Source organism: Diaphorina citri, unplaced genomic scaffold, assembly GCF_000475195.1.
Source record: "Diaphorina citri unplaced genomic scaffold, Diaci psyllid genome assembly version 1.1 scaffold384, whole genome shotgun sequence".
Taxonomy (NCBI): domain Eukaryota; kingdom Metazoa; phylum Arthropoda; class Insecta; order Hemiptera; family Psyllidae; genus Diaphorina; species Diaphorina citri.
The window spans coordinates 76,515-104,501 of record NW_007377819.1 but is presented as its reverse complement, the minus strand read 5'-3'; the positions used below and the strand labels follow the sequence as shown (position 1 = coordinate 104,501).

The window sequence follows — 27,987 nt, the reverse complement described above, 5'->3', positions numbered from 1 at the left end:
GGAGGGGGAACGATTATCGATCGGCGGTTGGGGTGACGGCAAGGAAATTCAACAGATGGAAGGAACTTATGGGCCCATTTATCCTCGGCAGGATTAGGGGTACCACTATTCCTCCCATCTACTCCACAAAACGGCAAGCACATTTTTTCTCGACAGACAAAAGAGATCGTGTAAACGCGGCTTAAATTTTTGTAAACATTAAACCGCGGGAATTTTTAAATTCAAACCATTATCTCTGTTATCAGTAGATTGGTGGTATTTGCATTTTAGTTCTTTGCGAGATTGTAGAATCTATAGATCAGGTAATTCAGGTATTATTCTATTATTACCATGATTCCTCTAATACAAGTCGGATTGTTTAGAAATTGTTTAAAATGTAAATTGATAATTTCTTCCCGTTTGTGTCAACAGCTCAGTCAACAAAATGACAGGTAATATGCCTAATTATAATAGTATAGTGTTAGGATTCTTGCTCCTTTCCATAAACCCTGGGGGGATTGAGCTCTCAAGAAGTAAGAAAGAAAGTAATTCATGCCCCCAAGCATAATACTATCCACCCCCTGGTTGGCAACTGAAAGGGGGTATCTGCTAGCTTTTGAATAAAACTGAGTATCATCCTGTGTTCAAGTCCTAGTTTTTTTTTTCTTCAATTTATCATTTGTTCCTCTCACAGGATAACACCTATCAAGATGTCATTCAAAGTAGCAGATACTGAAACTCCTGTAGATCCTGACACAAAGCCAATCATCATTATGCATGGACTACTTGGTTCCAAGAACAACTGGAACTCCCTAGCCAAAGCAATTCACAGGAAAACAAAGAAAAAAGTAAGCAGAAATAAATGAAATAACCCAGACAGTATAATCTTGGTGAGCCTACCTACTTATTATGATTATTATTTTTTTAAGAGGTTTGACAGAGGGAACTGTAACTGATATGGTCTTATCATCCCAAAATCAAACAGAGAAGGAAGACAGGATAGGAGAAAGCCAGCTGTTCCAAGAACAAACATTATCCCATCAGGATAAAATCCGCCCCGGGTGGGAATTGAACCCGCAGCCTAGCACTTACAAGGCAAACACACTACCAACTAAGCTAACTAGGCTGGCTATTTTTATTTGATTTGTATTTATTACTTGATTTTTTTCTAACCAATACTTACGTAGGTATTGACCAATTTTTATTTTGTTTAATATTCTAGGATTTTACTCATTTAAACTTTGTTCTGTCCTCAATGCTGTGAGTACAATGAAGGAGCTCAAGCTCTTTGAAATCCTAGGAAAACACCAAGGCCATATAGTTTGATATTACGTACCTTGTTTTTTTTTTTTTTTTTTTTCAGGTGTTTTTTTTAGATTGCGAGGAATCATGGTGACAGTCCACACACAGATGTATTTTCCTATGCACATTTAGCAGAAGATGTTAAGTATTTCCTAGAAACTGAGAGCATAGCCCAAGCTGATGTGTTGGGACACAGTATGGGGGGTCGTGCTATGATGTACCTGGCACTAGCCAATGTGAGTATTGGGCACAGCTAAGATTAACTGCCTTGTGAGTGCTAGGCCATGGGTTTGATTCCTACCTGGGGTGAACTTTATCTTGAAAAGATAAGGTTTGTTCTCAGAATAGCTTGCTTTTTCCTATCCTGCCTTCCTTCTCTTTAGTTTTTGGGGGGTCGTGCTATGATGTACCTGGCACTAGCCAATGTGAGTATTGGGCACAGCTAAGATTAACTGCCTTGTGAGTGCTAGGCCATAGGTTTGATTCCTACCGGGGGTGAACTTTATCTTGAAAAGATAAGGTTTGTTCTCAGAATAGCTTGCTTTTTCCTATCCTGCCTTCTTTCTCTTTAGTTTTGGGGTCATATTATGTGATAAGTTCCCTCTATCAATCCTATTAAAAAAAAAAAAAAAAAAAACTGGCTGACAGATCCTAACCAGTAGTTTAACACTATCAAGGTATTTTCATACTCTGTCAAACATGTGCCTTCTGATACACTTCATTGTAATGTTAAAGAACATTGCTGATGGAAAAAGATCAAAAGCAACATAATTATGTTGCCTTAAGGGAGTCATTCCTTTATAAGTTTTGCTTCATGATTTATATTGGTCTCTAATTTGTCTTTCCCCTGTTTTCTTCCCAACAGCCTCATCTAGTATCCTCTCTCATTGTAGTGGACATATCACCAGTGGGTGTCTCCCCTACCCTGAGACACATGAGTGGTCTGTTTGATGCGATGAAGTCAGTAAATCTGGACGAGCTCTCTGGTCAACCCCTGCACGCTGTGAGGAAAATTGTGGACAAGGCTTTAGCCACTGCTGTTGATGTAAGTCATGTAAGATGAACAAAGAACCCCATTTGTGGCACAAGTGGATGGGTATACCATTTAATATGTTTTTTTTTTTTTTTTTTTAATTTTACTCACTTTACAAAGGACACGTGGGGCCCCTCTTAAGGCGTTATATTTTTGAATTTTTGTACAAAGTCCAATGAGAGCTTGAGGTACTCCAGCATAGCCTTCACTCCCTCAGGCTCGTCATTACAATAAGCAGAATCATGTAAATTTAGTAGGACAATCAGTTAGTACAAAAGTATGAAAGATAAACCATACAAGTTGTTTTGTTTAGAATTATCTACCATTTTGAAGATCAACTGCTTTTACTCTGTAAGCGAATTCTTTGCAGCTTTCATTAATCAGGATCCACATTAGACATGTACTTTATATTATTATTAAAATATGTATAATTATTCATTATTGTCTTTTTTTTTCACTTGTATAACGTTGATCCATGTACAATTTATATGTATTTTCATGATCAATAAAATTATATTCTATTCTATTCTATTCTATTCTATTCTACTGCCTCGACAACATAGATTCACTTCTTCACCTCGTCGATCAAGGCATATTCAATCAATAAAAGAGTCGAGTGAACTAGGAAGGAGAACTGAATTCTGAGATTGAGAGTACTGAATTTTGAAGTTCGAGGAATAGGAGGAAGAAGAAGAAGATTCAAATCATATTCAATCCTATAAGATTATATTTCTGTCAGAAACTGTTGAACTTTCAAGATGAGGTTGGTATACTAATCCATTCCAATGGTGTTCACATTTTATACAGTACCATAGGAATAGTGAATAGTCCAGGGATCGCCAACCTTTTATGGGTCACAAGCTACTCAGGTGACTAATAAGACCCTTGGAAAGCTACAATTTAGTCTCGGAACCAAAAATGTACGACGTAACGACATAAATTTTTGGTTCCCATAAGAGTTTCACTCAACTTGTATGACTTCTTCCGAGCTGCGAGGTACCGGTAGCTCGCGATCCCTGGAATAGTCCCTGCTGATGAGAGCCAAAAGCTCGAAATAGTTCCGTTGGGTGAGGTTAATGACCTGTTTGTGGACAAAGTAGTTGACTTCTACCGCTCTCTATCCTAGCTGAGTTAGTGGACATGATTCCGTGGAATGATTAAGCGGGTACCAGACCTATTTGTGGGCAAAGTAGTTGATTTCTACGGCTCTGTCTCTATCCTAGCTGAGTTATCGGCCATGCTTTAAGGATTTACTAGCAGAAATCCGGAGCGAAGCGACGGATTTCGGCTAGTCATAAATATTTATTCATAGTGGATGTCAAATTATTACCTTAGTGGACGTCAAATTATAAAATTGATACCTTAGTTGACGTGAAATGATCAAACTGATAGCATAGTTTAGAGGCGAGACAGTTACCCCTTCTATTTTAGCTGTATTAGACAGTGCAATAGTCCTAAACGAAAATGGACGCGGCACACAAGGGATCAGGAAGAGACCGCCTTAACATAATAATAGCTGTGTTTGAGAAAGGAAATACTAAGGAATTAGTATATGCTACAACACAGACCAATTATTGTAGGTATTAAAAGTGTCATTAATTTTAACAATGTTGAAGTTGGCATTATTAAGCAATTTATCAAAAGCTTCGGGTTGAAATTAATAATTCATACGTTCGACATCAATATTTGTCTGCATCAATTTGGTACTGTTGTTAAACCTAATAGAGAGAGAGGTAAAGTGTTATTTTTATTAGAGTGTGCTAACATATTATATACCCTAAGGCAGCGGTTCCAAAACTTAAGCTTCGGGTTGAAATTAATAATTCATACGTTCGACATCAATATTTGTCTGCATCAATTTGGTACTGTTGTTAAACCTAATAGAGAGGTAAAGTGTTATTTTTATTAGAGTGTGCTAACATATTATATACCCTAAGGCAGCGGTTCCAAAACTTTTTTTTTCTATGCGGCTTTTTAAATTGTGAACTCTCCGCGGCTGTATTTCCTTGGGGTCTTGAAGTTCATCGCGGCCCCCAATTTGGGAATCACTGCACTAAGGTACAATTTTGATAATTTGTGGGTTGGTATGTTTACTGATAGGTGTGAAGAAGGCAAGGAAAAAATATTGATTTTGACTTTTCTCTAATGATTCAGCCGAATTTTTTTTTCGACGAGTAAGAGGTCATATTTTGAAACACATTGCTATTAAGTTAAGTACAGACACCAATAATAAGGGAAAAAAATATACCTGTTGCAAGGCTAAAAAGTACTGACGATGTCAACAAAAAGTAGTGATGAAGATGTTTACAAGATAGAAATTTAATGTTTTCTTCAACCTTGTGTTAGGATTACCGGAGAGAAACCAATCAATTAATTATTGATGAGCGGCCCTCAGCGTCTGGGTTGCCATATGACACAGCAATACTACTCAAACAGACATGTCACATTAAAATTAAATGAAAAGGATTATTCTTTTTAAAAAAAAACCTGGATAAAATGTCGGTGTAGCTGGTTGAGATTGTATCATCATTGCGGTTAGCTGTAGAGATGGCGATGGATAATAGCGAGCGTATCTTTTAATATGATCAGGGCAAGTTCTTTAATATGATCAGGGCTACTAAAGGACTTTTTAGTTCTATTTTGACAGGATCAGTAAGTATTAAGTAATCAACAAGATAATATGTATTCTTTTTATGTAAATACCTAATATGAATAAGTTAAAATTTAAAATAAATAAAAAATAATATAATATAATATGTACCTTGTTGATCCTACCCGAATAGGACATTCATCCGCTCTGGATTTAATTATTAATGTTATTGTTATCCCGTTTTGTCATCATTTTCCACGTTTTCCAGTCCATAGGACAAGTATTTCCAGTCCATAGGACTAAAACAGTGGCGTTTTAGCACCTCTTCCATTCCCGTTTTTTTTTTTCCATCGACCTAGTACATATGCTGAATCAGACTGGCTGGGGGACTTTAAACAGGGAGGATACCAGCCTGATATTTCCCTTCCTAAAGAAATAGCAAAGGTTGATTGCGGAGGGCATCCACTCGTAAAATTTGTAGCCAAAACCAAATGTCAGCTCAAAGCAATCACCCCCGGGGTGATTGAAAAGCTGACGAAGAACGCCGACCCCGTCTGTACAGGGGAAAAGACGAAGAAGAAGCTTCCCCTTGTGAAAATCTCACGCCACGCCACTATAAAACAGCCAGAGTGTCTATAATTAGAAGGTTAATCATTTCCCTTCTTTCTCCTAAGAGTAGTTATTAGTACCTGGGTATTACTTTCCTTATCCTATTTTTTTCTCCCTCTCACACCCGAAATACGGAGGTTTCTTGGGTGTGTTAGAGCTGAGGCTGATACATAATTAATTAGTGTGGGGTCTACGGAGCTGATTTAACTTGTGAATAATGAATAAGTTCCATTTGTTCACCCCAAGGTATGGAAAAGTATCTTGAAAGTGCCTATAGAAAAGTAGAATTTGCCAGCCTAGTTAGCTTGGTAACGCGTCCGCCTTGGGTGTGTTAGAGCTGAGGCTGATACATAATTAATTAGTGTGGGGTCTACGGAGCTGATTTAACTTGTGAATAATGAATAAGTTCCATGTGTTCACCCCAAGGTATGGAAAAGTATCTTGAAAGTGCCTATGGAAAAGTAGAATTTGCCAGCCTAGTTAGCTTGGTAACGCGTCTGCCTTGTAAGCGCTAGGTCGTGGGTTCGATTCCCGCCCGGGGCGGATTTTATCCTGAACAGATAATGTTCGTTCTCGGAGCGGCTGGCTTTCTCCTGTCCTGTCTTCCTTCTCTCTTCGATTTCGGGGAAGACCTTAGCAGTTACAGTTCCCTCTGTCAAACCTCTTCAAAAAGAAAAGATTACAATTTGAATTTGGACGAATTTCTTCTTTCCTTACTGTAACCTTTTCCCACTTTTATTTGGGGTCGGCATTACCCTCCTTTTTCCTACCCATACCCTCCTATCTAATGCCTCCTCCCTTTTCTCTCAAGTCTTCCTCGACCTTATATCTCCACCTAAGTTTTGGCCTTACTCCTTATTTCCTCCACCTTCCTCCTTATTTCCATCACTCTCTAAAAAAAGACACACGGTTTTTTTTTTCTCATGTATAAATGATGGTGTTGTGGTAAATACCTAATTGATACTCTGGTAAATTGTCATTTTCAGGATGACTTGTGTCAAGTCTTGTTACGTTGCGTGCATTCATACATCGGGACCAAAGTTGAAAGTGATTGAATTTTTTTGTTTGAACTATTCTTCAAATTTTTTCACGGAAGGTTCGAGTTGTTTTGGGCTGACATTTGGTTTTGCTTTAACAGTTTTACGAGTGGAATGCCATAAAAAGTCATCAGTTCAAAGTTCAAATGGTATCCGTTCGCTATCTATGCACATCCCTGGAGAGGTTCGGGCTATTCAAATTTTTTCACGGAAGGTTCGAGTTGTTTTGGGCTGACATTTGGTTTTGCTTTAACAGTTTTACGAGTGGAATGCCATAAAAAGCCATCAGTTCAAAGTTCAAATGGTATCCGTTCGCTATCTATGCACATCCCTGGAGAGGTTCGGGCTTATCAATTTCCACCGCTTCGCACGACACGACTGGAAGAATTCCCTACAGTCCGTCTACGTCTTCTGTCAGAGCACCCTATTCCTGTTCCACATCCTATGTCATCTGTTCAGTACTCTCACGCGGGCGACGCGTTATCTGCCCGAGTTTTTCCAGACTTTTCTAGAGGATTGTGTGATTTTCTTCCTCGCGTACGCGGTGTACTTCCTGCGGTCTCGACATCACCAGATCACCTCCCTGTCTGACTTCATGGAGACTGCGTTCAGTAAGGCAGACCCGAGGATTATCCAGAAGTGTTATCGTCAGGGGAAGCTGACGTGTCTCGGGTTCCTTATCGTGGTGGCGCTCGCTATCGCGGGCAGCTTCCTGGAAACCTTCCTCCCCATGTCGAGCAGTGAGTTGCGTATTCGACGCAGCGTGTATAGCGAAACCAAACACCCCGAGCGGCGTCTCCCGTTCAACCTTCGCGTTCCGTTTGTGGACGAAACGGAGTCGTGGGCGTACGAGATAATCTACGCGATCGATATCTACATCATGATCAACTTCATCTTCTGGGTGTCCTTATCCGTGAGCGTGGTCCCTATCATGATTCTCCACATCCGGGGACAATACGAGATCCTCAGCAAATACGTCGCCCTCATTGGTAAAGAACATCGCGATGGGCATGGCTATCGTATATTCTATAACAATATCGAGGCTGATGACTACATGGTGAAGATGTACTCCGGGGTGGGCAGAAGGAGACGGGGTCGATTCAGAGATGTGTGTTTGGCGTTGAGAAGACAGATCACGTATGAGCGGCATTATCTGAGACAGATCATCGAGTTCCATCAGAAACTGTTGAACTTTCAAGATGAGGTTGGTATACTAATCCATTCCAATGGTGTTCACATTTTATACAGTACCATAGGAATAGTGGATAGTCCAGGGATCGCCAACCTTTTATGGGTCGCGAGCTACTCAGGTGACTAATAAGACCCTTGGAAAGCTACAATTTAGTCTCGGAACCAATAATGTACGACGTAACGACATAAATGCTGAGTTATTGGACATGATCGAGTGGAATGATTAAACGGGTACCAGACCTGTTTGTGGACAAAGTAGTTGACTTCTACCGCTCTCTATCCTAGCTTTAGATGTGTCAGTAGACGGAAAATTAAGTGGACAATCATGATATGATCAATGATATCCACTTAGAGTGGATTTGAAATGATCAAACAAATACCAAAGTGGATAAGTAGTGGGCATGCTACGACACAGACCACACGCGTCTAATGTAGCAGTTGTTTCATTTTTACGAAATAGAAACGGCGGTGAAACACTCATACTCATCTTTTTCTTTTTCTTCTTCTTCTTCTTCTTCTTCTAAAAAAAAGAGATAAAACTTCTAACATTCTATTCTATCTGAGGAGACAGTGAATGAATGAACTTATCTAATATACAAAAATGAATGTTTGTGTGTGTGTGTGTTTGTTTGTTCGAACTTTATGCCTGGCCAAACCGCTCATCCGATCCTTCTCTTCTCTTTAGGACATGGGTGTTCGTCAGTTCATCCTAACTAATCTCAAGCTGAAAGGCAAGCAGATCATCTGGCAGTGCAATCTAGACTCCCTACAGACTCAGTTCTTCAATCACATGATCAACTTCCCGCAACCCGGAGAGAAAACTTACGGTGGACCCACGCTGTTCATTGGAGGAGGCAGGTCGGACTTTATCAGGTGAGAAAAATCTACCTTCTTCTGTGTATGTTGTGTCTTACCTACTTACATTCCCTATCTATTCGTATCAGAACTCCAGTGCTCTAACCACTGAGCTACCAACCCCCTTTTAGGTAAGAAAAATCGGGGAAGTACGTGAGAAGAACGAATGTTGGGCAATGGTGAACAATCAGTAACAATTTTACTAGTAGAAAACAGAAGAGTTACAAATGTAAAGTAATGATAAATGTCCAAACATAGTCGACGCCATCGATCAATGTCGACTGAAACCGTACACTGCCTCGACAACATAGATTCACCTCTTCACTTCGTCGATCAAGGCATATTCAATCAATGAACTAGGAAGGAGAACTGAATTCTGAGATTGAGAGTACTGAATTTTGAAGTTCGAGGAATAGGAGGAAGAAGAAGATTCAAATCATATTCAATCCTATAAGATTATATTTCTCTCCTGTATTTTCAGACAAGAAGATCACCCTGGTATCAAGTCCCTGTTTCCCAGGGCCGAGATCACGTACATAGAGGACGCGGGCCACTGGGTGCACTCACAGAAACCAGACCTGTTTGTGGACAAAGTAGTTGACTTCTACCGCTCTCTATCCTAGCTGAGTTAGTGGACATGATCGAGTGGAATGATTAAACGGGTACCATACCTGTTTGTGGACAAAGTAGTTGACTTCTACCGCTCTCTATCCTAGCTGAGTTAGTGGACATGATTCAGTGGAATGATTAAACGGGTACCAGACCTATTTGTGGACAAAGTAGTTGACTTCTACCGCTCTCTATCCTAGCTGAGTTAGTGGACATGATTCCGTGGAATGATTAAACGGGTACCAGACCTGTTTGTGGACAAAGTAGTTGACTTCTACCGCTCTCTATCCTAGCTGAGTTAGTGGACATGATTCAGTGGAATGATTAAACGGGTACCAGACCTATTTGTGGACTTCTACGGCTCTCTGTCCTAGCTGAGTTGGTGGAGATTGAGTGGACATGAAATAATTAAACGGGTACCTACCATAGTGGATTTTAAGGCACAGTAGTTGACTTCTACCGCTCTCTATCCTAGCTTTAGATGTGTCAGTTGACGGAAAATTTGGACAATCACGATATGATCAATGATATCCACTTAGAGTGGATTTGAAATGATCAAACAAATACCAAAGTGGATAAGTAGTGGGCATGCTACGACACAGACCACACGCGTCTAATGTAGCAGTTGTTTCATTTCTACGAAATAGAAACGGCGGTGAAACACTCATACTCATCTTTTTCTTCTTCTTCTAAAAAAAAAAAGAGATAAAACTTCTAACATTCTATTCTATCTGAGGAGACAGTGAATGAATGAACTTATCTAATATATAAAAATGAATGTTTTGGGTGAGGTTAATGTGAGAAGGCGGGTACTTTTCGTTAAAACCTCTGTCCTATATTCCCTCTCGGGATGAGCTCTTCATTTCTAAAGAAAGTCATAACTTTGGGTCGGGTTTGTGTTTTTTGGGGTACTAGGAACTAGGAAGCTATTCGCTATGAAAACTTCATGTTTTGGATTTCAGCAATATTTATTCAGTCATTAGAACTCCTGTTAAGCTAACAGCCAGTTAAGTTCCATTTAATTTCTGTTGGCTTCACAGGGCTGTTAAGCTAACAGGCTGTTTTGAAGGTTATAGGCTATTTTCCGATTCGTTTTTGTCAAGCTACGCCGAGCAAGACCACTAAATGGATGAGTGACATGAACGGCCATGCTGTCATTAGAACTCCTGTTAAGCTAACAGCCAGTTAAGTTCCATTTAATTTCTATTGGCTTCACAGGGCTGTTAAGCTAACAGGCTGTTCGAGGTTGGAAAGAAGGTTGGTGAAATCCACCATGTCATTCTGATATTTTTACTTTGATTTCAGCTGGTCAAACCATTCAGTCCGGTCGTATTCGGCCTTATAGTGGCTAACAACATAATGATCTCGCTGTGTCTGTATCAAATAGTGGTTAGTCCGAACAAACTGTCTCCTCTGCGCTACTTCAAGTTCATTACCGAATTTATAGGTAGGTGGTACTTGGATAATTGGACGAACGAAATCAGTAACACAAGTTTGTTTCACAATAACTTTTAAACGGTTTGTCAGATTCTGAATTTTTAATGAAATTTGATATCCGGCTACTTTTCCCACCCACACTCAGGCTGGGTGGGGTTAATTCGTTATCGGAACGGCTGGTTTTCTCCTGTCTTCCTTCTCTCCTTAGGACCTTAGCAGTTACAGTCACTCTATTCTCGTATTATATTTAGGTCGAGTTTTATCACTGTGGATTGTCTCAGGATTGAGTTCAATCCGAGGTTGACCTGGATATTATGCCAACCACTCACTATCAGCTATCAGGTAGACCTGACAGGCGGACCTTATCAGGTGTACCAGAATGTACCTGATAGTGAGTGGCTGGCCCAGGGAAATCCTCGTTTTATCTCGATCCCGAGTTGGTAAACCCCAACCCCGGCATTACTGATGCTTTCCCCCTATCTGCTCCCTAGCTATAACCATGGAATATTTCATCATCTGCAACTGTTCGGAGATCATGGACGATTGCAATGGACTGATGCGTAGCGCCCTCATGAATTGTGGCTGGGATAAGTGCTCGACCAGCCTACGCCGCGATTTATGCTTTCTGTGGCGGCGTGTGCAACGCTCCAATCATTTGAGATTCTACAACGGCGCGGTGATCCTGAGCCGCCTGTTTTTTCTGCAGGTTGTTAAGGTGGCGTATACGTTTACGAATTTTATGAGATTGAAAAGCTCGCACGGGTGAACGAAGAAAGGAGGGGTTCCTAAACTTTTTGAAGTGGCGGACCACTAATACCAAACCCAATTCTTTGTACTTACTTTCCGTGTCTGGAACATTGTCATCTTGGCCATAAAATACACGAGACCTTGTTTAGACTGCTGGGGTAAAGGGACTTTTTAGTCTCATTCGAGCAGGATAAACAAGGTATATTCTACTGTCCGATCTGTTTAGCTTTATTTAATGTAATAAAATGCGTATTTTATTAATGAAAATAGCGAGTTTTTGCAAACCAAAATTAGCGTTCCGTTAACTGAACTCTGTAACGTTTTTTTTTATTTTATTTTATTTATTTTTTTTTATTTTTTTAAGAAAACTTGTTTCTGCGCATGTACAGAACCAAGTACAGAACCTAGTTTTCGTCAAATAACATTAGAGTTCAGTTAACGGGACGCTAATTTTGGTTGCAAAAACTCGCTAATAATTTAGAAGTTACTTACTTTACGATTGCAGACTCAGTGTAGAGGAGGTAAAGAGATCAGATTTCATAGAGGTTCTTAAAGGAACATAAAGGACGGATAGGGGAGTCTCTAAGATGGCATTTGGATTGTCAGTCAGTCGTGCCCAATGAGGAACCTAAAATGTTAATGAAAATGTTTTACTTTATTTTTTTCAATATAATATTTTGTCCACAGGACTGAGTTTATTTTGTTGATTCATGGACAATGATTTATTTATTTAATGAAAATGTTTTATTTTATTTTTTCAATATAATATTTTGTCCACAGGACTGAGTTTATTTTGTTGATTCATGGACAGTGAACAAACCAAAATTAGCGTTCCGTTAACTGAACTCTGTAACGTTTTTTTTTATTTTATTTTATTTATTTTTTTTTATTTTTTTAAGAAAACTTGTTTCTGCGCATGTACAGAACCAAGTACAGAACCTAGTTTTCGTCAAATAACATTAGAGTTCAGTTAACGGGACGCTAATTTTGGTTGCAAAAACTCGCTAATAATTTAGAAGTTACTTACTTTACGATTGCAGACTCAGTGTAGAGGAGGTAAAGAGATCAGATTTCATAGAGGTTCTTAAAGGAACATAAAGGACGGATAGGGGAGTCTCTAAGATGGCATTTGGATTGTCAGTCAGTCGTGCCCAATGAGGAACCTAAAATGTTAATGAAAATGTTTTATTTTATTTTTTCAATATAATATTTTGTCCACAGGACTGAGTTTATTTTGTTGATTCATGGACAATGATTTATTTATTTTGTATGGACATCATTTATTCAATGGTTTTTACAAATATACATGAGTTCTATTAACAGTTATTTGCTACGTAGGTTTTTTTTTTTTTTTTTAACAAAAAGGTACTACTATAAGGTACATCGCAAATTTAAGCCTCTACATGTCATCAAGCAAAGCCCGTTTGATAACAGGGCACCAAAATTGAGGGAGAAAAGGGCCAATTAAGCGCCCAAAAATTCTAGCAATAGATGACACTGAAATGAAGGCTTAAATTTCTCAAATTTTTGAACTATGAATTGATTGGTGTTGGTTTCTGAATTTGATTGCTTAAAATGTAAAAATAAAGGTAGACAAAAAGAGGTAAAAATTTTCATGGTGGATCTAAAAAACAGGAGATCGTTCAAACTAATCATGCCTCACCAATTTTTAAAAGGAGGAAAATCGTATACGTAACTGACCTGCCTCGGTAGCTCTCGCCTGATAAACAGGAGGGCGTGGTTTCCATCCCAGACAAGGCGCGTTTTTTTTTTCTTCGAGATATTAACCACGTAATAATAGAGCTCTAAGGGTTAAGTGGTAGCAAACGCTGGGCTGTTGACCTCGATTAGTGGTTACCTTCGACTTAGTAGTCTATTATTATGTACTATTATTTCAAAATTGTGCTTCCTACAGAGTTTAACGAAATCGTATTTCTTAATACTACCCTTTCAAATTTCATCAAACAATAGGAACATTGGAACATACAACATTTAATTTTATAGGTACAACGTTTACCTGGATACCTAGGCAATTCTAGGCCATATCAGACTTAGCCCAATTTTCCGTAGATAAGTAGGACAGGAACATTAAAACAACAATATATGTAATAGCCCGTCCACTATACCTTTTGTTATTACTATCGTAATAATAAAGGAGGGACGGGGTAAAAAACTAAACATAGGATGAACCATTATTACAAAATCATGGTAAGTTAGCGACAATAGCACCAATTTCCAACATACCACGTACAAGCAACGTTGCGCGTGGTTGGTATTTGGACGGGTGACCCACCCAGGACTTGCCGCTATTTGGCAGTACCACTAGTGACATAAAAGTGGGTGTCCTCCTATAGTAAAAAGGAACTGGCAATGTATTCTGGACAGATAAAAATCAAATTAAAGCTTTGTACATGTAAAAGCATTGAACATTAATTTCGTATACAAGATTTCCTTTGTATTGCAAAAAATGCTATGTCATCTGTGTAGAGAGCAAAGGTAATAACCCATCATTCCAACACTTCTGGAGTTCAATTTTCTTTGAAAGGTGATCTTTTTGCTTTCCTTTTTGTGTGATTTAAATTTTAAAATATAATTTAAATTTTAAAATATAATACAAAAATCAAACCCCTAGGGTTTGATTTTTGCTTGTTTACTAAGAGGTGGACCCCAAAAATGTGGATCATCCACTCCTCCCCCTCAAGCAAATCCTGGATAGGGGCCTCTTAACCTGTGTATGTTGCCCGCGAAGTACCTGTCAATGTAGCATGTGGCCCGCATACACATGGAAGTTGGAAATCCCTTTCCTAGAATTTCTAGAAGTCTTTTGACTTTATTCGAAACCTTTTCAAAAATATCACTCTACATACCTCCCAAGGGACCAAAATCTCCTCTCGCTTCTCTCGATCATTTTGACTATTTTTTGACAGCTCACTTCTCTCCTACAGACTGAGTCGTAAGAGATCTTGTTTACAGACTGAGTCGTAAGATGCAACTCATTTACACGAAGCTGTAACTCGCTTCTCTCGATCATTTTGACTATTTTTTGACAGCTCACTTCTCTCCTACAGACTGAGTCGTAAGAGATCTTGTTTACAGACTGAAGACTGAGTCGTAAGATGCAACTCATTTACACGAAGCTGTAGGCGTTCTCCACAGCTCGTGGTTGACTGGTGTGGTTCGCCTGATGAGCGAAATGTTCGTTGTGCTGCTCTTGAATCATAAGTTCCGTCGTGTGACGGATAGGACCTCCGTATGTGATGATCTGAAAGTATCAAAGATAGATAGAGTACATAAAATAGTAAATTTCTTTATAGAGTACATAAAATAGTTTGGGTGAGGTTAATGTGAGAAGGCGGGTACTTTTCGTTAAAACCTCTGTCCTATATTCCCTCTCGGGATGAGCTCTTCATTTCTAAACAAAGTCATAACTTTGGGTCGGGTTTGTGTTTTTTGGGGTACTAGGAACTAGGAAGCTATTTGCTATGGATAAAATAGTAAATATAGTCCACCTTGTTTATCCTGCTGAAATAGGTTATACTTATTGCTCGAATGGGACTGAAGAGTTCCTTTAACTCGCATAAGGCTACTTACTACTCTTAAATAGGTATTAAACAGAACATCTGTGTGGTATTGAACAAAGGGAATTCTTCAAAAGGGTATAGTTTTTTTCCTAGTCTAATAAAATGGCGACTTTTTTTTAAGCCCGCGGCTATATGCACCGGTTCCCCATGAATCACTGAATCTAGGTATTAAACAGAACATCTGTGTGGTATTGAACAAAGGGAATTCTTCAAAAGGGTATAGTTTTTTTCCTAGTCTAATAAAATGGCGGCTTTTTTTTAAGCCCGCGGCTATATGCACCGGTTCCCCATGAATCACTGAATTGTGGTTGACTGGTGTGGTTCGCTTGATGAGCGAAATGTTCGTTGTGCTGCTCTTGAATCATAAGTTCCGTCGTGTGACGGATAGGACCCCCGTATGTAATGATCTGAAAGTAACAAAGATAGATAGAGTACATAAAATAGAAAATATAGTCCACCTTGTTTATCCTGCTGAAATAGGTTATACTTATTGCTCGAATGGGACTGAAGAGTTCCTTTAACTCGCATAAGGCTACTTACTACTCTTAAATAGGTATTAAACAGAACATCTGTGTGGTATTGAACAAAGGGAATTCTTCAAAAGGGTATAGTTTTTTTCCTAGTCTAATAAAATGGCGACTTTTTTTTAAGCCCGCGGCTATATGCACCGGTTCCCCATGAATCACTGAATTGGCGTTCTTCCCATCCGAGAGTTAAACTTAAACCTTAGAAACAAGGGAGCTACTCACTTCTCTAGGTTCAGGTATCGGCACCACGCGTCTCTCCCCAGTCCGCCCCGTCGATGTCGACGGTTGCGGTAGGTGCCCCGACGTCGACGGTCCCGGGTTCGATACCGGCGGCGGTACCTGATGGCGAACGACGACAAAGTGCGTCAGCGTGACGTCCGACGATCCGGACTCGAGTGGGATCGGGTGAAGTCGGAAGTTCTCGAGCATCTCGAAGATGGATTGGAACCAGAGGTGCTGCACGCGACATTGGCCGGTTTCTACCAGGGTCATGCGGAGATGCTGAAATATATGATAGGACAAAGCGATTAGGGATAAAGAGGTTTTCTGGAAAAAGGGCCGAAAAGCGAAAATCGCGGGAAAAAAATTAGCACTTATTTCAAATCGTTTTTCCCCCTTTCTACCTAACGAACCCTTATCTTATCGAACCCGCGACCTAGCCCTCACGAGGCAGGAGCGCTTTCAAAGTAGCACTCCTGCAAGGTTTTTATTTTATACAAATATAATGGTTGTTTTAAAAAACCGTGAATAAATGTAAAAGAAAACTTCGACTTTCACTAGGCAGCTGGTTCGATTCCCGCCCGAGGCGGAATTTATCCTGAACGGATAATCTTCGCTCTCGGAACAGCTGGCTTTCTCCAATCCTGTCTTCCTTCTCGCTTCGATTTCGGGACGATAAGACCTTAGCTGTTACAGTTCCCTCTAAAAAACCTCTTAAAAAAAGGTCCGTAGAGAATTGGGTTTGAGATTAGTGGTCCTGGGTTTGGGTTGGGTCTGAAATTGGTGATTTTAAAAAGGTTAAAAAAAACCCCCGCCGAATATTTTAAAGTTTTAAACCGCTTCAAATGTTTCACCTACCTTGGCTCGTCCCTGAACATTAAACGTCAGGACAAACTCGCCCTTTCTGGTCTCTGACTGTCGCCCCATGACTGGCGGGTCTCCCGACAGGATAAATTCAGCAGTTATAAATAAAGAACCGTCTCGTCTGCCTTATAAGCGCTAGACCACGGGTTTGATTCCCGCCCGGGGCGGAATTTATCCTAAACCGATAATCTTCGCTCTCGGAACAGCTGGCTTTCTCCTATCCTGTCTTCCTTCTCTCTTCGATGTCGGGACGATAAGACCTCAGCAGTTACAGTTCCATTTATCCAACCTTAAAAAAAAAAGTAAAAATCGCCTACCTTGGCTCGTCCCTGAAAGTTGAACGTGAGCACGAATTCGCCCTTCCTGGTCTCTGACTGCCGCACTAGGAACACCCCATGACTAGCGGGTCCCCCCGATAGGACCAGACTGGCGGCATCGCACCTCGGCAGTGTTCCGTGAAACCAGGGGTATTCCTGTAGGAGTATGGAGAGGTCGGATAGGGACCCATCACCGCCGTCTATACTGTCCCGAGGCCCTCGACCGCCTTCTCCTTCTGAGGTAGCCCCTGCTACACCGTCGATTACTGGGGGGTGAAAACAGGATTGGTGTCGTCAATAAGGAAGTAAGTACCTACAGTAGAACCCCGATTTTATGAACTACATAATGGAGCAGTTGCAGTTGGGTAAAAATTATGATTAAAAGGTCGATTCCTACGTAAAAAGTTGTGAAAAATCCAAATCTGAAGTCAAAACTCCGAAAAAGTAATTTTAAAAGGTCGAAAATTCAATTTTTAATTGCCGTTCTATTGAAAAAGTTCAAAGAGTTGTGACGTCAGACTTAACCTAAAAATGCGCAGAAACGCTTGCGCACAAACAAACGAAGCGGGAGTCATGAATTATGACGTCATCGCCTACGGGAGCGTATGTCGTGACGTCAAACTTTACAAATTACCGGTATTTTTTAAATCGATTTATCTCAGGATCTAGAATTCGTAGAAGAAAAAGAAAAATTCCGTTGGTCCTCCTGCTCTATGACTTTGAAACATCACCCAAGTAAGCGCAACTGATCTATTGGGACCAAGGTAGTTCTTTTAGCTTTCTAGGTGTTGTGGTTCTAGAGATAGAGCGATCAGTGTGTGAAATGTGAATGGATCTCGTTCTTATAATATAAGATACCTATGTAAGTATGTAGTCAGCTCCGATGGTAAAGTGATTCTTCATCAAGCTTATAACGTCTGTAGCTCCCGACAGAGAAGGCAATAACCATTGGCCTAGTCAGCTAGTGCCTAAGTATATACGTACGTACACACACACTATTATTATCATTATTACTTTTTTTATTGTCTTTTTTTTATATATAATTAAGGTTTTTTTTTTTTTTTTTTTTTTTTTTTTTTTTGGTGTGTACTTTTAGTGTCTCCCACGGCTCTTCTACTACCTAACCTCTTCTGGGTTTTCAACATAGCAATGAGTGTCCATGTTAAAGTACCCAAGTCTAATCAATTTTGATTAGACTTGGGTCTAATCAATTTTGATCTTTTGTCTTAAACAAATGAGTCTCTTAAACAAATGATCTTTTGTCTTAAGTCTAATCAATTTTGATTAGATTAGATTAGAATCAATTTTGATTAGACTTACATACGATCGGAAATATTTACATTCAATTCAATTCAATATTTTTATTGTGATATTTGACAAACTTTTTATACATGGAGCTATAGCAAAATTTTCAACGGACCAAGGTAGTTCATAAAATAGAGGTTCTACTGTAAGTAACCTGTATTTTTTTTTTTTTTTGTTGTACTTTCAGTGTTTCAATGGGTTACTTTCTGGTGTTCTAGTGTTGACCCACCTAAATGGAAAGTATTATGTCTCTAATCGCCCATCTGGTGAAGGATAATACTACGGGATGGGCATGCTACGACACAGACCACACGAGTCTAATGTAGCAGTTGTTTCATTGCTACGAAATAGAAACACAGTTTATTATTTTTTTTTTAATCAACTAATCTACTATTTCTCTTCTGCGGTTGGTATGTTTACTGATAGGTGTGAAGAAGGCAAGGAAAAAATATTGATTTTGACTTTTCTCTAATGATTCAGCCGAATTTTTTTTCGACGAGTAAGAGGTCATATTTTGAAACAACATTGCTATTAAGTTAAGTAGACAGACAAAATAAGGGAAAAAAATATACCTGTTGGCAAGGCTAAAAAGTACTACGATGCCAACAAAAAGTATGTTGAAGATGTTACAAGAATAGAATTTAATTTTTCTCTCAACCTTGTTTAGACTACCGGGAGAGAAACAATCAATAATTTATTGATGAGCTGCCCAGCGTCTGGGTTGCCATATGACACAGCATACTACTCAAACAGACATGTCACATTAAAATTAAATTGAAAAGATTAATTCTTTTTAAAAAACCTGGATAAATTGGTGTAGCTGGTTGAGATTGTATCATCATTGCGGTGAGCTGTAGAGATGGATAATATGTATTCTTTTTATTTAAAATACCTAATATGAATAAGTTAAAATTTAAAGTTCCAAAACTTTTTTTTTCTATGCGGCTTTTTAAATTGTGAACTCTCCGCGGCTGTATTTCCTTGGGGTCTTGAAGTTCATCGCGGCCCCCAATTTGGGAATCACTGCACTAAGGTACAATTTTGATAATTTGTGGGTTGGTATGTTTACTGATAGGTGTGAAGAAGGCAAGGAAAAAATATTGATTTTGACTTTTCTCTAATGATTCAGCCGAATTTTTTTTTCGACGAGTAAGAGGTCATATTTTGAAACAGCATTGCTATTAAGTTAAGTAGACAGACAAAATAAAGGGGAAAAAAATATACCTGTTGGCAAGGCTAAAAAGTACTACGATGCCAACAAAGTTTGATGAGGATGTTACAAGAATAGAATTTAATTTTTCTCTCAACCTTGTTTAGATTACCGGGAGAGAAACAATCAATAATTTATTGATGAGCTGCCCAGCGTCTGGGTTGCCATTTGACACAGCATACTACTCAAACAGAATTGTTACATTAAAATTAAATTGAAAAGATTAAATTAAAAAAAAAAAAAAAACATGGATAAATTGGTATAGGTGGTTGAGATTGTATCATCATTGCGGTTAGCTGTAGAGATGGCGATGGATAATAGCGAGCGTATCTTTTAATATGATCAGGGCAAGTTCTTTAATATGATCAGGGCTACTAAAGGACTTTTTAGTTCTATTTTGACAGGATCAGTAAGTATTAAGTAATCAACAAGATAATATGTATTCTTTTTATGTAAATACCTAATATGAATAAGTTAAAATTTAAAATAAATAAAAAATAATATAATATAATATGTACCTTGTTGATCCTACCCGAATAGGACATTCATCCGCTCTGGATTTAATTATTAATGTTATTGTTATCCCGTTTTGTCATCATTTTCCACGTTTTCCAGTCCATAGGACAAGTATTTCCAGTCCATAGGACTAAAACAGTGGCGTTTTAGCACCTCTTCCATTCCCGTTTTTTTTTTTCCATCGACCTAGTACATATGCTGAATCAGACTGGCTGGGGGACTTTAAACAGGGAGGATACCAGCCTGATATTTCCCTTCCTAAAGAAATAGCAAAGGTTGATTGCGGAGGGCATCCACTCGTAAAATTTGTAGCCAAAACCAAATGTCAGCTCAAAGCAGTCACCCCCGGGGTGGTTGACAAGCTGACGAAGAACGCCGACCCCGTCTGTACAGGGGAAAAGAATAATTATTAATGTTATCGTTATCCCGTTTTGTCATCATTTTCCACGTTTTCCAGTCCATAGGACAAGTATTTCCAGACCATAGGACAAATTATAAAAATTAGTTGCTGAAAGGGTTCCCAAAAGCCTAAAACCTACCTAGATAATTAAAAAAATAATGAAAAATCAGACGCCTAAATGGACAAAAAAAAAGTCCCAATTAGGTATATTCTGCAACAAAAAAAAAAAAAAAAAAAAAAAAAAAAAAAAACTGGCGTTTTAGCACCTCTTCCATTCCCGTTTTTTTTTTCCATCGACCTAGTACATATGCTGAATCAGACTGGCTGAGGGACTTTAAAGAGGGAGGATACCAGCCTGAAATTCCCCTTGCTAAAGAACTAGCAAAGGTTGATTGCGGAGGGCATCCACTCGTAAAATTTGTAGCCAAAACCAAATGTCAGCTCAAAGCAATCACCCCCGGGGTGATTGAAAAGCTGACGAAGAACGCCGACCCCGTCTGTACACGGGAAAAGGCGAAGAAGAAGCTTCCCCTTGTGAAAATCTCACGCCACGCCACTATAAAACAGCCAGAGTGTCTATAATTAGAAGGTTAATCATTTCCCTTCTTTCTCCTAAGAGTAGTTATTAGTACCTGGGTATTACTTTCCTTATCCTATAGGAAGGAAAGTAATTTTTTTTCTCCCTCTCACACCCGAAATACGGAGGTTTCTTGGGTGTGTTAGAGCTGAGGCTGATACATAATTAATTAGTGTGGGGTCTACGGAGCTGATTTAACTTGTGAATAATGAATAAGTTCCATGTGTTCACCCCAAGGTATGGAAAAGTATCTTGAAAGTGCCTATGGAAAAGTAGAATTTGCCAGCCTAGTTAGCTTGGTAACGCGTCTGCCTTGTAAGCGCTAGGTCGTGGGTTCGATTCCCGCCCGGGGCGGATTTTATCCTGAACAGATAATGTTCGTTCTCGGAGCGGCTGGCTTTCTCCTGTCCTGTCTTCCTTCTCTCTTCGATTTCGGGGAAGACCTTAGCAGTTACAGTTCCCTCTGTCAAACCTCTTCAAAAAGAAAAGATTACAATTTGAATTTGGACGAATTTCTTCTTTCCTTACTGTAACCTTTTCCCACTTTTATTTGGGGTCGGCATTACCCTCCTTTTTCCTACCCATACCCTCCTATCTAATGCCTCCTCCCTTTTCTCTCAAGTCTTCCTCGACCTTATATCTCCACCTAAGTTTTGGCCTTACTCCTTATTTCCTCCACCTTCCTCCTTATTTCCATCACTCTCTAAAAAAAGACACACGGTTTTTTTTCTCATGTATAAATGATGGTGTTGTGGTAAATACCTAATTGATACTCTGGTAAATTGTCAGGACAATGATTTATTTATTTTGTATGGACATCATTTATTCAATGGTTTTTACAAATATACATGAGTTCTATTAACAGTTATTTGCTACGTAGGTTTTTTTTTTTTTTTTTAACAAAAAGGTACTACTATAAGGTACATCGCAAATTTAAGCCTCTACATGTCATCAAGCAAAGCCCGTTTGATAACAGGGCACCAAAATTGAGGGAGAAAAGGGCCAATTAAGCGCCCAAAAATTCTAGCAATAGATGACACTGAAATGAAGGCTTAAATTTCTCAAATTTTTGAACTATGAATTGATTGGTGTTGGTTTCTGAATTTGATTGCTTAAAATGTAAAAATAAAGGTAGACAAAAAGAGGTAAAAATTTTCATGGTGGATCTAAAAAACAGGAGATCGTTCAAACTAATCATGCCTCACCAATTTTTAAAAGGAGGAAAATCGTATACGTAACTGACCTGCCTCGGTAGCTCTCGCCTGATAAACAGGAGGGCGTGGTTTCCATCCCAGACAAGGCGCGTTTTTTTTTTCTTCGAGATATTAACCACGTAATAATAGAGCTCTAAGGGTTAAGTGGTAGCAAACGCTGGGCTGTTGACCTCGATTAGTGGTTACCTTCGACTTAGTAGTCTATTATTATGTACTATTATTTCAAAATTATCCTTACTACAATGTCTGTCCTCGAGGCACTGAGTTCTGTATTACTATTGGAAGCCGACGCTACTTGTTGTAATAGCCGGGGTGGCACTTCAGGAACTTGGGCGAGTCTGGAAAAAGTATAGAACCAACATCTGTTTTAGAACCTAAAATAAATCGTAGCGTAGGTACGGTCAAAAGCATAATTTTTTTCTTCTTCTTTTTCATTTTATACAGGAAACAATCGTCCCAAAATCTAAGAGAGAAAGACAGGCTAGGAGAAAGCCAACGGTTCCGAAAACGAACCTCATTTGTTTAAGGTAAAGTTCGCCACCGGCGGGAATCGAACCCGCAACCTAGCACTTACAAGGCAGCTACCCTCCAGGCAGTCCAAGCTAACTAGGCTGGCCACAAATTGTTTCTTTCTTTTTTTTTTCTCCTTTAAAACGCTTTATAGAGCACAAAAGATGATACAACTTGAAACTTGGTCACTTCATTTGGGAGCCGGGGGGCGCGCTAACAGTGTGAAGCGCTGCCCTGCCTAAATTAACACGAAATACATAGTTCCCTTACCTGGTACTCAGACTAGAGGCATCATCTTCAGAATAGTTGCTAGACTTCATACAATACTTGACCGTTGCCAGCCACGTTCTCATGTCGTCCGAATCTATCGCTTCTATCACATACTCCATGTTGTTCTCAGCCTAACAAAACAGAAAATGACATTTCCCAAAGGTTACTATTACTGTCACCAAGAAAAACTGGAAGTTACTAGTACATAATAGCAAGCCCTAAACATTATGGCACTAGCAAAGCAAGTCCTAGTCATTATGACTGTAAAAAATATACAAATATACTACATGATAAGGGGGTAACTAGCAGTTCAGTCAACTGTAGAACTCACAATGACTTCTATGGACTTGAATGACTTCTATGGGAAATGAGTAAATTTCCCTTTTCAGTTGAACATTTTAAAGGTGAACTCCTATTTAAAGGTAAGCTTCTCTGTGCCCACTGCCCATCACTGTGACTGAGTGGTTAAGAGCTCTGATTCTCAACCCGGAGGTGCTAGGTTCAAATCCCATCCAAAGCAGAATTTTTTGAAGATTCACAATGATTTGGATGGATGCAAGAAAATGTACCCTGGGTATTGAAAGTGATACTATGATACGTTAAAAAAGTTCCTGTTACTTAAAAGTAAGTTTCTCTTATTTTAAGGCCAATTCCTATCATCATATTTTCTTACCTTCAATACAAATGTATTCTCATGGTCGGGCATCTCAAGGGCAGACGTCTCCCTAGCCTCCGTTATTAGGAAGCAGAACACACCCTTCTTCGGTTTGAGAGATTTCGGTGGTGAATAGAACTCAAGCATATAGCCGCCCACTGTTTTAACAAGTGCCAGTCGACACTTCTCCCACTTCTGAGTGCCATCTGTGTTCTCACCTACGAGATAGTTGACAATACCTTCCTTTCGACATTCGACCACTATTTTGGCTAGTTTGTTGGTTTTGTGCTTGCTTTCGGCCTGTGGAATAGGAAAGGAAGGGATTAGAAGGGTAAGGTTCCATAAGGTTAGTGACAGAATGGGTAAACATCTGGGCAATCACATGCAGCTTCTCCTGGCTCCACTCAGGCTGGGGGAATTTCATATAAAGTTCTGTAAAATCCTTATAAGTGTTATAGATATCTTTTTTATGATTTTAAGCTTTTTTCTTCTAAAGATGGTAAGACTTCTATGGGAAATGAGTAAATTTCCCTTTTCAGTTGAACATTTTAAAGGTGAACTCCTATTTAAAGGTAAGCTTCTCTGTGCCCACGCAAGCCCTAAACATTATGGCACCAGCAAAGCAAGTCCTAGTCATTATGACTGTAAAAAATATACAAATATACTACATGATAAGGGGGTAACTAGCAGTTCAGTCAACTGTAGAACTCACAATGACTTCTATGGACTTGAATGACTTCTATGGGAAATGAGTAAATTTCCCTTTTCAGTTGAACATTTTAAAGGTAAGCTTCTATTTAGAGGTAAGCTTCTCTGTGCCCATCACTGTGACTGAGTGGTTAAGAGCTCTGATTCTCAACCCGGAGGTGCTAGGTTCAAATCCCATCCAAAGCAGAATTTTTTGAAGATTCACAATGATTTGGATGGATGCAAGAAAATGTACCCTGGGTATTGAAAGTGATACTATGATACGTTAAAAAAGTTCCTGTTACTTAAAAGTAAGTTTCTCTTATTTTAAGGCCAATTCCTATCATCATATTTTCTTACCTTCAATACAAATGTATTCTCATGGTCGGGCATCTCAAGGGCAGACGTCTCCCTAGCCTCCGTTATTAGGAAGCAGAACACACCCTTCTTCGGTTTGAGAGATTTCGGTGGTGAATAGAACTCAAGCATATAGGCGTGGTTTCGGGCGTTTTTTTTTTTTTTTTTTTTTTCCTTCGAGATATTAACCACGTAATAATAGAGCTCTAAGGGTTAAGTGGTAGCAAACGCTCGGCTGTTGACCTCGATTAGTGGTTACCTTCGACTTAGTAGTCTATTATTATGTACTATTATTTCAAAATTGTGCTTCCTACAGAGTTTAACGAAATCGTATTTCTTAATACTACCCTTTCAAATTTCATCAAACAATAGGAACATTGGAACATACAACATTTAATTTTATAGGTACAACGTCTACCTGGATACCTAGGCAATTCTAGGCCATATCAGACTTAGCCCAATTTTCCATAGATAAGTAGGACAGGAACATTAAAACAACAATATAATAGCCCGTCCACTATACTTTTTGTTATTACTATCTTAATAATAAAGGAGGGACGGGCTAAAAAACTAAACATAGGATGAACCATTATTACAAAATCATGGTAAGTTAGCGACTCTAGCACCAATTTCCAACATACCACGTACAAGCAACGTTGCGCGTGGTTGGTATTTGGACGGGTGACCCACCCGGGACTTGCCGCTATTTGGCAGTACCACTAGTGACATAAAAGTGGGTGTCCCCCTATAAAAGATGGTAAACTTACATCATCTGAGTGTTGTTTGTGAAAGAAAATCTTTCCCTTCTTTAGACCCCTGAATGAGAGACGTCGAAAGAACGGGGCTTTTGTTCTGGACGTGGGTGATTTGAGTGGGGCAGTGCTGTGTCGATCCTGATCTGAATAATCGGAAGATGAGTTGTCCCCTTCCCGATCATGACGGCCTAGTTCCAACTCAAAGTGTTTGATGAAACAGTCTATGAACTTGTGTACAATGTCCTTGTGAGGTAGACCTATAACCAATGAATTTAAGGGTTTAAACTTTCTTGTTTTTTCTAAGAGATTTGACAGAGGGAACTGTAACAGCTTAGGTCTTATTGTCTCAAAAGCAAAGAGAGAAGGAAGACAGGATAAGAGAAAGCCAGCTGTTCTAAGAACAAGACTTATCTGTTTAGAATAAAATCTACCCCAGATAGGAACTGAACCCATAATCTAGCACTTACAAGGTAGATGCACTAGGTAGGTACTGTATTCCCATAAACTGTAAAAATAGAAGACAGGATAAGAGAAAGCCAGCTGTTCTAAGAACAAGACTTATCTGTTTAGAATAAAATCTACCCCAGATAGGAACTGAACCCATTATCTAGCACTTACAAGGTAGATGCAGATGCACTAGGTAGGTACTGTATTACCATAAACTGTAAAAAATAATGAGAATTTGTTTAGACTAAGGGGGTAAAGGGACTTTTTAGTCATATCCCAACAGGATTAACAAGGTAAATTTTAATCTATTAAGAAATAATAGTGCCCCTGTACAGAGCTATAAAGTACCTTGGTTGGGTTTGATGTAGACATAGCATGCTTTGACTAGTTCTATTGCCGCTTCTTTGGCATGTTTCTCACAGAGATCAATCCAGGCTGACGTGGGACAATGAACATCCCCTGAGTGATCACTTCCCGTTGATATAATACTATGGGCCATAGTATTCTGAAAAGAAAAAAAAAGTGATAAAATATACAAATCATTTATCTAATCAAAAGAGATGCATCAAGCAAAGTTACTTAATGTAAGAAATAAGAATAAATAAAGAATATACTCATAGATAGATAGGTAGTTTTGCCGCTTCTTTGGCATGTTTCTCACAGAGATCAATCCAGGCTGACGTGGGACAATGAACATCCCCTGAGTGATCACTTCCCGTTGAAATAATACTATGGGCCATAGTATTCTGAAAAGAAAAAAAAAAAGTGATAAAATATACAAATCATTTATCTAATCAAAAGAGATGCATCAAGCAAAGTTACTTAATGTAAGAAATAAGAATAAATAAAGAATATACTCATAGATAGATAGGTAGTTTCTTTTCTGTCCAGAGTATTTTATACCCCTGACAATCCTTCTTTCATCAGACCATTAACTCAAGGATATGAAAAGTAAAGATGCAAAAAGCTACATTTAAAGGTGGAATGAAGCCTTTTGTTACAAAGCAGTTTTTAAATTGGTAAATGACAATACATAGGTAGTTTCTTTTCTGTCCAGAGTATTTTATACCCCTGACAATCCTTCTTTCATCAGACCATTAACTCAAGGATATGAAAAGTAAGATGCAAAAAGCTACATTTAAAGGTGGAATGAAGCCTTTTGTTTCAAAGCAGTTTTTAAATTGGTAAATGACAATACATTAATTTGTACTTACATCTGAATGAAACGTCTCTCATGTCATGATAATAAACTAAGAGCTCACACGAGATGCTAGCAGCTACAAGACCCCTGTTACTTCTCTATTAACTATGCCCGACAGTGTCCTCTTTTTATTAGGTTTGATTTATCTCAATTAAAGGATATTTAAACCGGATACAGTATCATATCTAGATGAATGTATTATCTGAAGAATAACATTGGACTGAGCTTCTCAAGAAATCCAAAGATGTTAACTGGGGGATCACAAACGGTTGAAAGAGGACCGTGGATGAACCAAATGAAAGATCTAAATTTCAAGAAGATTTATTTGAATTGTTTTTCTTCAAGAGTTAAACTTTAGCTTCACTAGCGTTGCTAAATTATGATTTTTTAATTTTTTATCAGCAAAAAATGGACCAAAATGCCAAAATCTCACATTTCGCCCAGCGTTTATCACAAAATCAAAACAAAAAAGCAAAAAACAACATTTTTTTTGCCTTCGCCTCGTACAGTGTTGCCGATGTGCCATATGGCCTTATCCTCCTTGCCGGCGCGGTGATCAAATAGAGGTAGGATTCGTGGACGGCAATTTTTATTAAAAAACTAAATTCACAAATCCTACCCCATTTTCTACTTTTCGAGATCCTTCCTGATGTTTCAAGATAAAAAAAATTAATAAAGGATTGAAGAAGTGAAAAAAGCTCAAGAATTTAAAAGCTCAGATATCTACGTTATCTACTGGTTTCAAAGTTTTACTTTCCCGTAATTCAATTAGCCTTTGAACAAGTGAGAAAAGTGATTCACATCCTTATCAACACGCAGTTTTTGTGTAAGATGGTAAACTTACATCATCTGAGTGTTGTTTGTGAAAGAAAATCTTTCCCTTCTTTAGACCCCTGAATGAGAGACGTCGAAAGAAGGGGGCTTTTGTTCTGGACGTGGGTGATTTGAGTGGGGCAGTGCTGTGTCGATCCTGATCTGAATAATCA

At 38.9% G+C, this 27,987-nt stretch overlaps 5 protein-coding genes across 5 annotated transcripts in view; 4 read left to right on the top strand and 1 right to left on the bottom strand.

Annotated features, from left to right (window-relative positions):
- Positions 1-273: 273 nt before the first annotated feature.
- Positions 274-9,526, top strand: LOC103508289 (protein ABHD11-like). The gene is made up of 6 exons (XM_008472832.3): positions 274-431; positions 674-827; positions 1,356-1,517; positions 2,147-2,326; positions 8,427-8,614; positions 9,078-9,526. The coding sequence occupies exons 1-6, from the start codon at positions 331-333 to the stop codon at positions 9,217-9,219; spliced, it is 927 nt and encodes a 308-aa protein (XP_008471054.1). The 5' UTR covers positions 274-330; the 3' UTR covers positions 9,220-9,526.
- On the top strand, positions 6,255-7,897 carry LOC113467032. The gene is made up of 2 exons (XM_026822927.1): positions 6,255-6,734; positions 6,890-7,897. The coding sequence occupies exons 1-2, from the start codon at positions 6,697-6,699 to the stop codon at positions 7,866-7,868; spliced, it is 1,017 nt and encodes a 338-aa protein (XP_026678728.1). The 5' UTR covers positions 6,255-6,696; the 3' UTR covers positions 7,869-7,897.
- Positions 9,527-10,441: 915 nt separating the features above from the next.
- LOC113467033 (odorant receptor 2a-like) lies at positions 10,442-11,508 on the top strand. The gene is made up of 2 exons (XM_026822929.1): positions 10,442-10,652; positions 11,134-11,508. Exons 1-2 carry the CDS (start codon positions 10,565-10,567, stop codon positions 11,406-11,408), a joined length of 363 nt encoding a protein of 120 aa, XP_026678730.1. The 5' UTR covers positions 10,442-10,564; the 3' UTR covers positions 11,409-11,508.
- A 1,214-nt stretch (positions 11,509-12,722) lies between these two features.
- On the bottom strand, positions 12,723-27,434 carry LOC103508288 (SH2B adapter protein 1). The gene is made up of 11 exons (XM_008472830.3): positions 27,015-27,434; positions 26,149-26,305; positions 25,366-25,610; positions 23,573-23,854; positions 22,900-23,030; positions 22,358-22,457; positions 20,292-20,313; positions 16,898-17,163; positions 15,720-15,998; positions 14,473-14,651; positions 12,723-14,349 (listed from the first exon to the last, which is right to left on the bottom strand). The coding sequence occupies exons 2-10, from the start codon at positions 26,297-26,299 to the stop codon at positions 14,517-14,519; spliced, it is 1,611 nt and encodes a 536-aa protein (XP_008471052.1). The 5' UTR covers positions 26,300-26,305; positions 27,015-27,434; the 3' UTR covers positions 12,723-14,349; positions 14,473-14,516.
- Positions 27,435-27,639: 205 nt separating this feature from the next.
- Positions 27,640-27,987, top strand: part of LOC103508287 — a gene marked incomplete in the record, with an annotated part of 5,118 nt that continues 4,770 nt past the window's right edge. The window contains 1 exon segment of the mRNA XM_026822921.1: positions 27,640-27,827.